The sequence below is a fragment of the Pelmatolapia mariae genome, linkage group LG13 (genome assembly GCF_036321145.2).
Source record: "Pelmatolapia mariae isolate MD_Pm_ZW linkage group LG13, Pm_UMD_F_2, whole genome shotgun sequence".
Lineage (NCBI taxonomy): Eukaryota > Metazoa > Chordata > Actinopteri > Cichliformes > Cichlidae > Pelmatolapia > Pelmatolapia mariae.
In genome coordinates this window covers 6,881,338-6,898,647 of record NC_086238.1, presented here as the reverse complement: position 1 = coordinate 6,898,647, position 17,310 = coordinate 6,881,338, and the positions used below count along the sequence as shown (strand labels likewise).

The following is a 17,310-nucleotide window of genomic DNA, read 5'->3' as shown; positions in this document are numbered from 1 at the left end:
CCTCCCGTCCACACTGAGACGGCGTTTTTCCCGAAGGAAAACGCAGCGTTTTCAAAACGCTCTCGAAAACGCATACATTTGAAGACTGTGCTTATGCGTCGCAGTGTGGACAGCGAAAACCGAGACTTTCGAAAATGATGATGCATGTTAGTCATGTGATGCAGTCATGTGACCAATTAAACAAAGATAGCGGAGGGCATTATACAGCAGTTGTTTTGTTTGCTATTAAAGCCCTAAAGATTAAAGATTAATATCAGTTTGTACATGCTCCAGATAGCTTTTCTTCAACTTCTTTAATTCTCACCCGGTTTTGCAACTTTGTGCTTTTGTGTTACTCGCAGCAACAACTCCACCTCATTGTTAGTCCATTTTAAAAAACCTCGGTGCTTTTCCTCGACATTTTGCCGTGACGTTTCAAAGAGCCGGAAAGTAAAAAAAACTGCAGACGGAAATGAGGCAGGCCGAATCTTCTTACGTTTCACGCATGCGCAGTGTCATGATCGGAGGCAATAAGACGCAGCGTTCTCAAGCACAAACCGCTTTTATTTATTGTAGCAGCAGCCTACGTGCCTACATCAATTCCTGAAGCAAACATATACAAACAGTATTCTAACGACCTCTGGTGGCTGCCCCCATGGTAGCCTTACTAGGACAACATAAGCAGATTTCATAACATCTCCCCCTTTAACAAAAGTACTTTCAACATAAAACAGTGTTGTCAGATCGCAGGACATCGCAGGATTTTCCGGCTTGAGTGAACGCTGGCGCGCCTGGCTGCCGCTACTCACCGGTACATTTTCGTTTATTCGGATTATTTGGATTCAGATTTGAATGTGATTTGAATGAACAGGGGCATTCACACTCAGGACCAGATCGGTCTCTGCCAGGGATTGATTTGCACCGCTTGTCCTCAACATCTTCTATTTCAGCTGAATGTGCTCTTACGTCTTCTTTTTCTCAGTGAGCTGCACTAGCTTAACTTTTTGAGCTATTCTAGCCTACCTGTTCGTCGCTCCAGCCTGCTCGGCCCCTTTTTCTCCACACAATTGAAGATGTGGGCCAAGATGTTCCTGAACTGGTCGGCAGTATTTTGGATTCTCCTGACGCTCGTCTACCATCCTACGGCTGGACTGCTCCGCTATTCAGCTGCTGAGCTCCTCCGCCTTCGCGGGCAGCTGTCGCTCCCGTCACCGGCGGAGCTCCACTACCACCCGGACATCACTTTCCAGCCTCGCCGGAGATACATCCATCGCGGGTCCCGCAGGATTTTCCATAACTCCAATGGAACTAAATCGTTTTGGTCTGCTACTCGCCGCCATCGCAGGAACCCTGACCGGGCTGTCAACCATCGATCTCTAGCCCACCTGCCCAGGGCACCCACCGCGATTAGCAAAAAATAAAATACTCCACTCAACTTCGGTCTTCTAAATACTCGTTCATTGACAAATAAGGGACCTCTCATCCAAGACCTCCTATCTGACCGTAAGTTTGACCTTTTTTGCTTAACTGAAACCTGGCAACAACCTGATGACTTTTCTCAGCTAAATGAATCTACTCCTCCGGGGTTTGTTTACTTTTCTAAACCCCGCTGCTCAGGTCGTGGGGGTGGTCTCGCGATCTTCCTTCGCCAGCACTTGAAAGTCCTGCCAGTTAATGTTGGTACCTTTAGTTCTCTAGAGGTCCTTGCATGTGAGCTGACTGGACCCATTCCCACCATCATAGCTACTGTATACCGCCCCCCCAAACCTAACCCTGTCTTCTTCAGTGACTTTGCTAATCTACTAACCCATCTCTCATCTCTCTCCCCAAATGTGATCTTGGTGGGAGATTTCAATATTCACATGGATAATAATGACCTTCTGCTCACCAGAGACTTTTCTTCCTGTTTGGAAGGCTCTGAATTTAAACAATTTATCGACTTTCCCACTCACTCTAAAGGACACACCCTGGACTTGGTCTGCTGTTCTGGTCTTACTCCCTCGAATCTTTCTGCTACTGAAATCCCCATAACTGACCACTTCCTCCTTTCATTTAACCTCACTCTCTGCTGCTCTTCTACCAAGCCAACCCGTCTCATCTCGTTCCGCAACATCAAGAACATTGATATGGACACTCACTACCAGTTTGGACAATGTTCAGATTCCAGACTTCTATTCCACTCCTGATGATTTGTTGTTATATTATAATAATTGTCTACGCACTGTCCTTGATTCTCTGGCTCCTGTAAAAACCCACACTGTTTCCTTCGCTTGCTCTGCTCCCTGGTTTACGTCTGACCTCCGAGCTTTGAAGGCCAAAGCTCGGCAGCTAGAGCGTAAATATAAGAAATCTGGTTTAACTGTTGATTCTGAAATCTATAAATACCATGTACTTCAGTATAAAGACTCCATCAGCAAGGCCAAACAAAGCTTCTACTCTGGTATTATCAACACTTTTGAGGGTAATGGAAGGACTCTGTTTTCAGTTTTTAACAAACTAATTCAACCCCCCAACGCTTTACCACCACACTTCTATTCCTCTGAAACCTGCAACTCCTTGATGCTGTTCTGGACTACGAAAATCAATAACATCCACCAGCAACTCAGATCAAATGTTGTGTCTACCCTCTCTCCAGAACCTTTTCTCCTTTTTGAGCCATTTTCCACTTTTCATCTTCCTGATTTATCTGATATTTCCGAGTTCATATGTAAGTCAAAGCCTGCCACATGTCATCTTGACCCCATGCCCACGGGGCTTGTAAAATCCTGCCTCTCTTCTTTACTCCCACTCATCTCTGCTATCATTCACTCTTCTCTCACCACCGGTATCGTTCCCTCCTTATTGAAGACTGCTCTAGTCACTCCTATACTGAAAAAACCTTCTTTAGATCCCAACAACTTCAACAACCTCCGTCCGATTTCCAATCTACCCTTCATTTCTAAAATACTCGAAAAAGTGGTTGCTTCATTTACACCTGGTTAATAATAACATCTACGAGAGATTTCAATCTGGTTTTCGCTCATGTCACAGTACAGAAACCGCTTTACTTAAAGTCACTAACGATCTTCTAATCGGAGCTGACTCTGGTCTTCTCACTATTCTCGTCCTTTTAGATCTGAGCTCAGCCTTCGACACCATTTCTCACTCTGTACTTCTAAGCAGACTTTCTTCTCTCGGCATCTCTGACACACCCCTCGCCTGGTTTCAATCATATCCCCTCGACCGTTCCCAGTTTATTCAACTAAGATCATTCCGCTCTCGTCTATTCCCCGTCACCTCTGGTGTACCCCAAGGCTCAGTCTTAGGCCCTCTTCTCTTCATAATATACATCCTCCCTCTAGGTACCATTTTCCGCAAATTTGATCTCCAGTTTCACTGTTTTGCTGATGACACCCAGTTATACCTCTCTTGCAGACCTGACTCCTCCCTCCCACCTTCCTCCCTTTCAGAATGTCTATCTGAGCTAAAATCCTGGTTTAACTTTTTTAAAGCTCAATGAGGATAAAACTGAGATCCTCCTTATTGGCACCAAATCCAACCTTTTAAAGGCGAACCATTTCTCACTCACCATCGATAACTCCACAGTTTTCCCTTCTCCTCAGGTTAAGAGCCTTGGTGTCATCCTAGACAGTTCACTTTCCTACAAATCTCACATCAATAATCTCACCCGTTCTGCCTACTTCCATCTACGCAATATTAACAGATTACTTCCTTCTCTTTCCACCCAGTCTACGTCCATTCTTGTCCACAGTCTTGTTACATCCCGTATTGACTATTGCAACTCTCTTCTGCATGGTCTCCCCCAAAAATCCCTCCATAAGCTTCAACTGGTTCAGAACTCTGCTGCTCGCATTATCACCAGAACCCCCTCCTACCAGCACATCACCCCTGTTCTTCAGGAACTTCACTGGCTCCCTGTGAAATTCCGGATAATATTCAAACTTCTTCTGCTCACCTTCAAGGCCATTCATAACCTCGCTCCTCCTTACCTTTCTGACCTGTTAACCACTACCTGTTCTGCCCGTTCACTTCGATCTTCCTCTTCTATCCAGCTTGCTGTACCTTCCTTCCGCCTCACCACCATGGGAAGCAGAGCTTTCAGCTGCTCTGCTCCCAGGCTGTAGAACTGCCTACCCCCAGAAATAAGAAACATTGGTTCTCTCCCCCAGTTTAAATACCAACTCAAAACTCATCTGTTCAAATCTGCATATTCACTGTGAATCCACTGTTTGTTAATTTTATCTTGTGCTTTGTTTTATTGTTCTTATTTTACCATTGTTTTACTATGTGTCTTCCTATTGTAAAGTGTCCTTGGGTGACTTGAAAGGCGCTCATAAATAAAATTTATTATTATTATTATTATCACAGGGGTAGACTACCCTCAGTCCTGATAAGGGATTATTCTGCCCTTAGAATATAGAAAGGAGATAGCCCTCAGTCTCTGAATCTGAGAGGTACTTTAATCTCCCGCCCCCTGGAAGTCACTCTCACAGGTGTGGTAGGGCGAAGAGGAGACCCCAGGACAGGGACTGGCAATGCCTGCCTTACTGGTCGTTCTTGGGAAGCAACCGCCCCTTTAGTTGGAGTAATCGGTGTAGCTGGAACAGTGCTCTGCTGCTGCTCCTCAGGATCAGCAGTGCCTGGGACAGGCTGAAGGTGTCGTCTGTTGCGGCGAGTCACGTTCCCATTCGCCATCTCCACCAAGTAGGATCTCGGCTCTTTAGACTTACTGATGACCTTGGCTGGAGTTGTCCACCCCTTTTCCCCGTCAAGCTTCACTACAACATCCTGGCCTGGGAGAAGCTCAGGAAGTGGATGAGCTGAATGTCTGCGGTTGTAGAAGAATCTGTAAGAGTCCTTAGCTGCAGCATCCCTTTGGCACACCGTGTCCCTATTGACTGGACTGGGCAGCAATGTCTTGTCGAGTACTGGGACGGTGGTGCGGATTTGACATCCTGTCATAAGTTGAGCTGGGCTTGCACCGGTTGCTGCAATTGGTGTAGAGCGGTAACTCATTAAGGCTAAGCAGGGGTCAGGCTGTTTGAGAATGTACTTGGCCGTTTGGACAGCTCTTTCAGCAGCTCCATTTGACTGGGGGTAATGAGGGCTCGACGCAGTGTGGGTGAAGCCATAACTCAGTTTGAAGTCTTGGAACTCTGATGACGTGAACTGCGTCCCGTTATCACTGACCAGTTCTAACGGGATGCCCCATCTAATGAACATATGTTTAAGCTTGTTAATGACCTGTCTGCTTGTTGTTGTAGTGAGGGAAGCAATCTCAATGTCTCTTGAAAAATAGTCAACAACGACAAGAAAGTTCTTACCCTCGAGCTCGCACAGATCAGCTGCAATCTTTTGACAGGGGCCATTGGGCAGAGGAGTAGTCACGAGGGGTTCCCGTCGCTGTGTAGGCTTGTGCTCTCTACAAAAGATGCATGACCTCACCTTGTGTGTTATTTGAAGTCCAATGTTGGGCCACCACACTGTTGATCTTGCGCGCTCTCTACATTTAGTTAGTCCTTGGTGGCCTCCATGTAATTGGTCAAGGACACTGGGTCTGAGTGCTGTGGGAATTACGATGCGATCGTGGTAGAGCACTAGACCATCTGATTCTGAAAGGTGGCTTCTGGCTGCATAAAAGCCTTGCAGTGGTGAGCTCTTTGCCATTCTCCGAGGCCACCCTTGTCTGATGAAGATGATTGCCTTTTGAAGCTCTGGGTCCCTCTGTGTAGCTCTACGAATTTCCTCCAACTTATGTGACTTGATAGGTTTGCTTGTCACTACGTTGCTCACATATGCCTTGACCTGGCTGTCTGTCTCGGACGGGTAGCATCCGTGCAGTGGATGTCTGGAGAGTGCGTCTGCCACCACTAACTGTTTACCGGGAACATGCTCAGCAGTGACATTGAATCGCATCAGCTGCATCAGCAGTCTCTGACATCTCAGTGGCGTTTTATCAAGGTCGTATGAGTTGATCAAAGGCACCAAGGGCTTATGGTCAGTTTGTAGGCGTACATGACCCATGCCTTGGATGTAGCGGGCAAAACGTTCGCAGGCCCAGACAGATGCTAAACACTCTTTTTCGATCTGCGAATATCTTTTCTCTGCGTCTGTGAGCGTGCGAGAACAAAAAGGAACAGGCCGTAACTCCCCCTCATGGTCCTGTAACAGTGCAGCACCCAGGCCATAGCTGCTGGCGTCCGCACTGACAACTGTTGGTCGGCCTGCATCATAATAACAAAGTGCTGGTGCAGCCACGAGCATTGCTTTTGCTTTGTTGAATGCTTGCTCCTGAGGCTCGCCCCACCCCCATACAGTTTCTTTCTTGAGAAGATTGGAGAGGGGGTGCAGCACCGTGGACAGGCCCGGCAGGAATTTTCCAACATAGTTTATTAATCCGAGTACCTGCCTGAGTTGTTCTACATTGGTGGGGCTGGGCATCCTAGCAATAGCCTCCACCTTGCCATCATCAGGTTTCACACCATCCGCACTGATGATGTGACCGAAGAACTGTAGTTCATTCTTTCCGAAGTGGCACTTGGACCTGTTAAGCTTAAGGCCTGATGCTTTGATTGTCTGTAATACTGCATCTAAGCGTTGGTCATGCTCCTCTTTGTTAACCCCGAAAACCAGTATGTCGTCCATCACGACGACAGTCCCCTCTAGGCCCTTGAGCAGGGTGCTCATGAGCCGCTGGAAGATCTCGGGTGCTGAAGTTATGCCAAATGGCAGGCGTCTGAAGCAAAACCTGCCCATGGGAGTTATGAACGTGGTTAGTTTTTGGCAGCTGGGGTCCAGTGGTATTTGCCAGAACACACTGGAGGCATCCAAAGTGGAGAAAACTTTAGCCCCTGCTAACTTGGGAGTTATGTCATCCAATGTGGGCAAGATGTACCGTTCGCGCTTTACTCCCTTATTCAGACGTTTTTAGTCCACACACACTCTGACCTCATCCTTGTTGCGCTTTGGAGCAGGCACCATTGGTGCACACCAGTCTGTTGGCTCGGTGACTTCCTCAATGATGCCAAGTTTGAGCATGCGCTTTATTTCCTTTTCCACTTTTGGGAGGAGAGGAAAAGGCACCCAGCGTGGGGTGGTTACACTGTACGGCACTGCATCTTCGGTCAGCTCGATTTTTACAGGTTCACAGTTCAGCAGGCCAATTTCTCCAAACACATCCTCTGTTAAGTCACTACTGATTTTGTTAACTCTAGCAACTAGTCCCATGCGCTTCGCCACTGTCTTTCCCAGTAGGTTACTTGCGTATTGCCCTTTTATAACTGTAATCCAGTACTGGTACTTTTGGCCTTTGTACACTGTAGTAGCAAGGAATTTACCCATGCACTTGACTTTTCCACCAGGGCTGTACACAGTTGGCTTACACTGGATAAGTTTGGGTCTCTGCTGTAGCTTATTAAAGGTCGTTTCTGTCATAACAGTGGTGTCTGCGCCTGTATCAATTTTGAAATCAACTGGACTGCCATTTACCAGTAGCTCAATGTCCCAGTCGGCATCTGAGCCTGACTCCTCAATGACTGTAGTTTTTGGCTCAGTTACTGCTCCCAGGAAAAGCTCCCCTATGAAGAATGAATCCTCTACAGCCTCAGCCCTGACCTCTTTTAGCATTTTGGTTTTGCATACAACTTCAAAGTGTCCCAACTTGTTGCACTTTCTGCATCTTTTATTGCGGGCTGGGCAGTTTTCTCTTTTGTCATGCACCCTGTTGCATCTTTGGCACTTTGGTTTACTCTCACTATGTTGTTGCTCACGTACCTGACGAGGTTGGTAGTAACTCCTTCTCATGCTGTTATAATGCCTCTGTTTCACCTCATTCACAGTGCTTTCCACTCGCTCCGCACTTTGCTGTTTGACTTGTTCACTCTGGCGTGCCAGTTGAATGGCTCTATCCAGAGTTAAGTCCGCCTCGAGCTGCAGTTTTTGTGAAACATCTTTGTCAATTAATCCAATGACGATACGGTCCCGGATCTGCTCGTCTTTACTGCCGCTGAACTCACAGTGCTGCGCGAGCTCGTACAGGCTCCGCACGAAAGCCTCGACCGTCTCCCCGGCCCTCTGGCTCCGTTTGTGAAAACAGGCGCGGTCGTGGATAACGTTTCTCTTTGGGACGAAGTGCTCATCGAACTTTTGTAAAACCAGATCATACTCAAACTGCGGACTTGGCCTGGCCTCTGTAGCAGCAGGAAACACAAATGAGCCATATATTGGTTCAGCATCTCTCCCCATGGAGTAAAGAAGCGAGTTCACCTGCACTTCGCCGCTCTCCATTGCTAGCTTGGACGCCACTCGAAAACGGGAGAATCTCTGCCGCCATATCGGCCACTCTGCCGGCTGTGTAAAGTCGAACGGCTCCGGAGGTCCAAATTTAGCTATTTCTTCGTATAACTCGGCGTGAAGTCCTCAATTCTGACACCATGTCATGATCGGAGGCAATAAGACGCAGCGTTCTCAAGCACAAACCGCTTTTATTTATTGTAGCAGCAGCGTACGTGCCTACATCAATTCCTGAAGCAAACATATACAAACAGTATTCTAGCGACCTCTGGTGGCTGCCCCCATGGTAGCCTTACTAGGACAACATAAGCAGATTTCACAACACGCAGTACTGGAACGTAAGCGTTTTCGGCTGTTTCAATGTGGACGCACAACTCTGTGAAAACGCTAGTGTGGACGCCGAGAGTTTTCAGACGAAAACGCCATTTTCAGACGAAAAATCCGTTTTCAAATCTATCTGGGGTAGTGTGGACGTATGTCCACACGTACACGAGTATTTTTTGAAAACGGAGATTTCCGTTTTCGTTTTAAAAAATAATCCCGTCCACACGTAAACGCAAAAATGAAGGAAAACGCTGCTAGGAGCATGCCAAAGCAACAGGTGGCGATATATTCCTAACCGTGTAGAAATGTTGGCCAATCAGAAGTCTAGAAGCCTCGGTGGGAAATAGTAAACAAAGATGGGGCATAGAAGCAGAACCGAGTCCTATGTGTAGAGGGACAGTAACTGTGTGTGTGTATATGTAAGCATTTAAACACTGCAGAGAGTACAATTAACAGTATGGTAGAAATTCATTTCACCGAAACAATAACGTGGCACACAGTGTGACGTCAAAAATGGCGCACACCTTTGACGCTGCGTTTTCTCCGTTTTCCTCGTCCACACGTAAATGCAAAAACTGAGTTTTCGAAAATATCCACCCTGGCAGGCATTTTTAGAAATCTCCGTTTTCAGTGACCGAAAACGCCGTTTACGTGTGGACGAAAGGTGCAAACGCATAGAAAAATCTCCGTTTTCAAAAATACCTGTGTACGTGTGGACGTAGACTTGATTTTGTTAGAGAAAAAATGCTGCAATGGAAAAAATCGACAAAATATCAGAACGACTTAGAAGGGCTGGATGTTCATGAGTACAGCTGTTTAAGGAGAGAAAAGCAAGATGATTAAAGAATGTAAACACATGATCTGGAGTAGGATCAAACGACCTATTGAAGAAAACTCAGTTGCATAATTCACACTTTCAATAGAGGGGAAAAGTATACAGAAGCAGAAAGAACAACATAAAGAGTCATGAGAGAGATGAGACAAGATTGTGCAATTTCAGAAACAGAATGCACAGAGATTAGCAGTAAAGCATGCCAACATTTTTCTGCTCATGCACAAATTGAACCAGACTTTTTGGACAGTTGGGTTGTAAGAACAAGAAGACAGTAATACAACTTTGAGAGTCAGATACTTTTTACGATGAGATCAACATTTGGCATACAACTGTGTGCACTAAAGGGTAAGTGTTTCCTTCTTTAGCCTGGAAGTAGGCCAGAATAGCATTAGTGGAGTGAGGAGTATCCTACACAGAATGTTAATTTCCCTTCTTTCTTTTTTTTCTTTTTCATTTAGTTAAATTGCTTTACATAAAATAAAATAATCAAACCATTCATTATTTTTCTTGTAATCTGACCGTGTAAAACAAGTTGTGTGCAAGAAGCATCACAGAGCCTGTCATTTAAAGCCGTATTCCATTATCCCATCCATTTAACAAATAAGCATTAGCATTCACGGTGACTGCGGCCGTTTGGCAGTCACTCAGTGTTCACCAGTCCTCTGTACACTGACGTGTGCCTCCATTGAATTCTGTGTCTAAATGAATTGCGTCAAGGGAGAGGGGGGAAAAAATCAGAGAAATAAAATGAGTTAATGGAGTGAATCAATGAGATTCCATTAGCCAGTGTACCACACAAGGATACACAAAACACACACGCACAAACGCATGGACAGGCCACTTAGTTTAATAGCTATGGGTCTTGCGTAGATGCCGGCTAATCAGGCTAATGCCAATCAGCTCCCAAACGATAGTAGAAAGTTCAAAAGGCACACGGAGCCATCTATGGGTGTACATTTCTGTTTGTTCAGTCTTGATAATAGCTTTGGGCCCTAAGGACTGCATCATGTTCCGGGAATCATATCTACAAGTTCTTCATGTATGTTAAACTAGGAGGCAAAGCTCAGCTTGCATTGATCTATAGTTTGTACAAAAGTCTTGAGCTGCCCCATGTTTCTTTATATTTTCAGAGGAAATTGGGAAGTAGGTGCAGCGATTTATTGAAACATGTGCAAATATACAGGTAAATACAATATAGTTCTTCTAATTTCTTTAAGTGGTCATCAGGAATAGTTCTCCAGGCTCCTGGAAGAACATTCAAAGCATGTCTTTGGATGTTGGCTGCCTTTTATTATGTTCTCTTTTAAGATGACACTGCTTCAGTTATGTTGAGGTCCAGGATCTGGGGAGGCGAGTTCATGATGACTGATAATGTTTCATTGTGTTTTTCTATCTAGGTGTGCATTTATCTATCTAGGTGTGTTTGATCTCATTAACGTGCCAAAAAGTGAAGCTGTTGCTATTCAGATGGTATTGTATGGTCAGTCAAAATATGAGAAAGCATTTTTCTGTTTTCATAATTCCTTCAATTTTGAACACCACTGGGCGAAATGCAGACCATGATAGAGGCTCCAGTGTATTTTACAGGTGGCTGTAGATGGTTACTGCTGTACCTTTATCCTGACCTCTTCCTTACACACTGAAGGTCCTGTGCTAGGACTTTCAGGCACTGCTCATCTGTTTTAGGTAGAACTGCTATAGATAGGACTGGACTGAAAATAAGTGAAAAAGCAACCAATGTCCAAAGAAAAACTTTGAGCAATGGTTTTCCTGGTTTTCTGGAGGTCTCTAAAAATTAGAGACAGACTCTGAAAAAAATCTGGCTCCTTGGAAGCAAATATAAAAGATGTACCGGTATATTAAATAAATGAGAGGTGGCTCAACAGTGCTGTAGCTCAACATGTCTCAATAACTACTGCCCAGATTTGAAGTACTCATGTAAGTATTCATGGCTTGAAGTGGTTCAGTCTTTAAAGGGGTAATTCTCATCTTGGAAAAACAAGCCTCCTTTCTCAAATCTCCACTGTAGGAGTCAGGTGTGACAGTAGCTTGACTCACAGATCAAACCAGCTACATTTGGTTTGAAATTTCACAGAATATCCTAAGAAACACCAAAATATTAATTCATGCCACTGGCATTACCTTCAGTGTTGTACTTATACCCCTGATATTTCTCTTTTTATGAGTCCAAATACATTTTTATTTCAGTTCCATGGTATTTTCTCCCTCGGGATACACTTTAATTCAAAGTCTCTACTGGAAATAAAAGCAAAATCATCAAAATGCTTTTTTCCACCGCACAATTTTGTAAATTATACATTACAGTTTCTCTAGGGTTTAGACAGCAGCCTCTGTAAGCTCGAAAAGTAAAACTGTTTGCATCCACATGCCCTGACTTGATCCCCCCTCTTCTGCAGATCGCAGTCCATCTGAAAGATGGCCAGGGTACAGATGGTCTGGCCACCTTGAAGAACAAACCTCAGCTCCACAGTCTTGTGGCTAAGCAGCTCTGCCAGAACATTTCCGGAAAAAACGCCATCATCTTCACTGGGCCATCCATCACGAGCCTCACCCTCTTCACAGAATTCAGCAAACAAGGTATGCAAAGAAGTTTCTGCAGCAGTTTGTGTCTGCTGCTTGTTCTTTGCTTGGTCTTGTTCTTTTCCCTTCTCTAATTTTGTACTTTGTTGTACACTTTGTAATCTATCTCCATCTCTCCATACCTCCCCTTTTTGCATTTCTAAAGATGTTTATTCATTTTTAATGATGGTGTGATTATACCATCCCCAGGCTAAACAGCACACACAGGAAAGCGGTATTCTCTATTCTATTCTAAGATAAAACTACAAAGCCAGGCAGTATGCATGTTGAATAATTTATTTTTTCATCTCTTATCCATACACTGAGGGTGAACTTGCTAAATTACACAGATGCCTTTGTTACTCTCTCAACAGTGCTTTCACCAAACTTGTCAGTCCCCCAAATTATGTATTTTTTTTTAAAGCTAACTAGCATTTGAGCTAACTAATCTGAGTTAAAGGAACATATTTTTTCCTTTGAGTGTGAAACATTATAAGGCGACTGCATCGTCTCCAAACAGCCAGTCTGTCTGAGAGTGTCTGCAATCTCTTTCAGTCAGATTGATGAAGGTTTGCAAATTGCCATCTATTTTATAAAAGCAGGCAGCTTGGCAACACATTGCAGTCAATCTGAGTCACAAATAAGAATCCACGTACACCCTCCTCATCCTGTTGGGCTGGTGCTGAGTAAAAAAAAAATGTGACAGAGAAGAAGAAATAACGGTTCGCACACTGCAGAACTCCAGATTCCTTATTTATTGCATCTAGTGACATTGGTCATCAGACCATCATCTGATTAAGAGCAGGTGTGCTCGAAACATCAGTAGATGTCAACTCAAATAGTTGCTGGTTGTATTTGCTAGACAAAAACAAGTTTGGCGAGCGATTTTGCAGTTCAATTGCTGTCTAGCAGCAACTGCGTTCAGCCTGGACTTTGACTGTAAGCAACTAATGAGTTTGTGTGAATTTCTGTGTAGGTAGATGTGCAACATATTTGTGATTTTTGGCAATTTGACACAGTTGATCCCTGTATTATCATAAAAAGATTGCATGTATTTGCCAACTTGACGCAATTCTGTCACAAACCAATAGCAGACTGAAGCAGACACAGCAAAGTCTCAAGTGGCCAAGTTTGATTGTACCAGTCTCCAACTGGTTTCCCTAATGTGAGTGTAGCATTAAAAAATTGAACGAATTGTCATGACTGTTAGGATGGATGTTTGTTTTTTTTACTAGTGCTCAACATCGATCCTTACAGGTCTGCAATGCACTGCAAAAGAGTGTTTATTGCCTTTTGACTTGCATAGTAAATCATGAAAGATTAAGCGTTTTGCCTTGTTGGAGCTTGAAAAATCAATAGACAGGTAAAGTAGACACTTTACCAGACACTTCATTCAAACACCTGACAATAAAAATCTGAATCAAAAGTGTTTGAGTCACTCTCAGTATGTTTTATTCATAATCTGTGGCAGTTCATCACCGGGAGTCATAAAACCGATGCTTTTGTTTAGGAGATATTGGGATTTAAATGTTTTAATGCTGTCAATCCAGCTGTGATACTCTGATATTTGTGCTCATTATACATTTTTATTTTAATATGAAAATATACATTTACTTTGTTTGCTTCTTTTACATTAATACCAAAAGTGGGATAATGTGAACATGCTATAAAAGCTAAACACAATCAATGCAAGCAGACAATAAACATTCAGCTCAACAGCTCCTCTGATAAGTTTTCATTTTTACATTTTCTTTTTTTTTGTATTTTTGCTAAAGAATAATTGGCAATTTTAAACTCAACCAAGCGGAGCTTCATTATGTCAAGAAAATGAAGACTGCAGATATAATCATCATTTTCTTTTTCTAATTAGTTGAATCAGTCCAAAAAACCCAGTTCTGAGCTTGTGAATGCATCGTCTGACATCTTTCCTTCAAATTTATCTTGCTGGATTAATTAGCTGAGGTAATTACTCCATATTACTCCGCAGTACTTACTGTGGACATGCGTGCTTGTACTACACAGATAGAAATCAGTTTGCAAATGGAGACCAAATCAGCGGCAGTCAGCCAGATGATTGTTTTGTGTCTGCTCATCAATGGAAGAAAAAAAAGAGAAAGTTTCAGGAAAGAAAGGGATACACAAAAATCACTGCAACTAACAATCACTCCTGACTTTAATTGTTGACTCATTTTTTTTCCTTAAAGAATCACTCAATAATTTAGTGTAGTATGATAAAATGACTAATGCCCATAGCAATTTCCCAAAAGCCCTAGCTGACAGATTTGATTAGTCCAATCAAGACTGCAAAACAAAAAGCATTTATTTCATACAACAGAAGTCTTTTGAGAAACTGTCTATTAGTACAATTCTCTGCTCAGAAGCCAGTTTGTCGGATAATTGTGTCCAAAATGCATCAAAGGCAAGAATATCACAAGCACAATGAAGAGGTCCAGTAAAAATAAATTGAGGTGGCACGAAGCAGATAGCTGCCAGCTATGCCTGCAGCAACATGTCATCCCAAGGTGGTTCGCCCTTAATTATGAGTCATTTTAAGCCTTAGTACAATATATACAAGTGGGTTATACAAAAATTCACCTCCAGACATTGGCCATGAATGGGGGAAATTATCCATAGAGAATGTAAACATGTTTATTTCTACTGCAACATTGTCCATTTTATCATGACAGTATATTCTCCTTGTCGAAAACCAAAAAGAGCCTTCAAACGGCAAGTGCTCAAAGAGTGAGAAAGCAGGTGGAACTGCCATTAGTGACCTTTGCAGTTTGGAAAACAACCCTTCCTCAAATAACCATGGAAACAGCTCAAAAGTGGAGAAATGATGACTGCAAGATTCCCTAAGCTGTTTTGCGGAAAAGCTCTGGCACCTGTATCGTGGGAGATAACCTTAGAGCAACCCTAATTTACAGATTCTTAGTAATCAAATGTCCATGAAAGGACAGTTTCAAAGACTTTGCATACTTATTGTGGAAGGATGATCGCACCTACACCTTTAAGACCACCCATGAGTACTATTTCCAGATGGTTGGACAGATGGGGGGGTCACTGGTATGAAACGGTGTGATTATCTTTGTCAGGTGTAAACAGGACTGTTGCCTGGAGCACATCTGCTTCAACCCTGAAGAATGAGAGAACATAAAATCCAAACTGGACTCTTTTTCTTTTTTTATCCATTTCCTGCCTGCCTTGTACAGCCAAGTTATAGGAAAAAGACAATGAATCATATCTACTATATTTTCAAATTAAAATGTATTTGTTTTCTGCAGCACAGTTCTGCAAATGTTTCTGAGTTAACGCCTTGTTAATAGTTGATGACATGGTTTTACCCTCAAGTGGCCATTGTAGGAACTGCAGTTTTTGCTATTTGCCACGATCATCCTATTTGTCTCTCTGTCCCTCTCCAGATATCTATTGCTGTGGTTTGCTTAGCACCAGGAAGAGCGACTGTACAGGCTTACCGCAAAGCATGCTGGTCTGTGGCTCCACGCCTGCTCAGCGTGGCCAGTCTCGCATAATGATGAAAGGCAGCATGTCGCTGATCAGCTGGTACAACAAAGGACACTTTAGGTTCCTTGCCAATGCCTATTCCCCAACAAAAAAAGGTAAGAAGATCATTTCCCAAAACATTTCCCCACTACAGGAAACTTCGTTTTTCCTAGAATGAAATAAAAGGAGCTTACTATTAGAAATTATTAAGGGAATTAATGATGTTTCAAATATTTCAGTGCACAAAATCCATTAATTTTAGTAGAAAAACACAAAAGCAAAGACTTTTGGTTGTCGTTATTAAGAATTAGGAGTTTTGGGGGGGAAACTTTGACTAACTGTACTGTCATTTGTGGATGCAAGTCACCATCTAGAGAAACTGGCACATCATTAAGCATTTATGTCACGGAGAATCAGTGCGAGCTTCTAATCCGTGATAATCCATTTCCAGGAGGCGCCAAAAATCATGATATTCCCTTCCTCTTATAGCATAATCCACTCTTCATTATCCAGTTTTGTTAGGTTTTAACTCTAAATGAAGGTTGCAGTTTGCGTTTGTGCTCTTTGAGTGAAGAGTGTGGCAGTGAAGCAGGAAAAGTTAGGCTGTTATCATCCGGCATTGATTTTCCTTTCCCCTCTGCGTGTATATGTGGGTGACTGTTTTTCGCTTTGTGCTTAAAGTACTTAATTGATGGATTTTGCAACTATTATCTCTATTTTTAGTACTGCCAATAATTATACGGTAAATAGTTTAAATGGGTCTAGTTTTTGCCTCTCACTGTGTTTGCGTCAGGGCTGATCATTAAGAGGAAAAGTGGAGAGATCCCGTGTCCTTTGGCTGTTGAGGCCTTTGCGGCACACCTCAGCTACATCTGCAAATACGACGACAAGTATAGCAAGTATGTGCGCCGTTTTACACAACATTACTTGTTACCAAGAATATTTTACACCACAGTGGATTTTAAATCAAACAATCAAGATGTTTTCAAACTTTCAGCTTTAATTCAGGGGCTTTGACTAAAGTGTTACATTAGATTTTGGGGTTTTACACACATTTTTATACGTAGTGCTCGATTTTCCGAGGCTCAAAGTAATTAAACAGACTGAAATTATTTCAAATGTGGTGATTGTTTTTATTATTTGGATAAAAATCCTTTGCAGTCAATGACTGCCTGAAGTCTACATCCCATGGATTTCATCAAATGCTGAGTTTCTTGCCATGAGATGCTCTGCCAGGCTTGAACTGCAGCCACCTTCAGGTCTTTCTACCTTCACTTTTGAATTTAATAAGTACAAATCGTGCTCTATTGGATTGAGATCAGGTAACTGACTTGGCCATTGAAGAATATCCTTCTTCTCTGCTTTGATAAACTCTTGGGTTGCGCTTGCAGTATGCCCTGGGCCATTATTCCTTTTCACTGTGAAGCACTGTCCGATCAATTTTTCACCATTTGTTTGAATTTGAATCTGATCTCATCAATAAACACTAGTGACCTACTTCCACTATATTTTACAGATGAGGTTGGATCATGAGCTGTTCTGTCTTGCTCAATACTTTTCTCTTGGTTTAATTTGTCCAAATATATTTTTTTCAGAGCTTTGCAAACTTGTTTAGATGTTTTCCGGTATAGTCTTATTTGGCCTTCTTGTTCTTGATTGTAACCAGTGGTTTGCACCTTGTTGTGAACACTGTATTTTCATTCATTAAGTTATCTGTTGATTGTAGACTTTTAAAACGATACATCCACTTTCTCAAGAGTGTTCTGGACTTGGTTAGATGTTGTGAAGTTGTTGTT

At 43.0% G+C, this 17,310-nt stretch overlaps 1 protein-coding gene across 1 annotated transcript in view; it reads left to right on the top strand.

Moving 5' to 3' along the window:
* pgbd5 (piggyBac transposable element derived 5) overlaps nt 1-17,310 on the top strand; it is a 38,701-nt gene that overhangs the window by 13,137 nt on the left and 8,254 nt on the right. Inside the window, exons 4-6 of the mRNA XM_063491013.1 lie at nt 11,848-12,028; nt 15,433-15,630; nt 16,308-16,413. Of these exons, the coding sequence (XP_063347083.1) occupies nt 11,848-12,028; nt 15,433-15,630; nt 16,308-16,413 (485 nt within the window). The remainder of the gene's footprint in view (nt 1-11,847; nt 12,029-15,432; nt 15,631-16,307; nt 16,414-17,310) is intronic.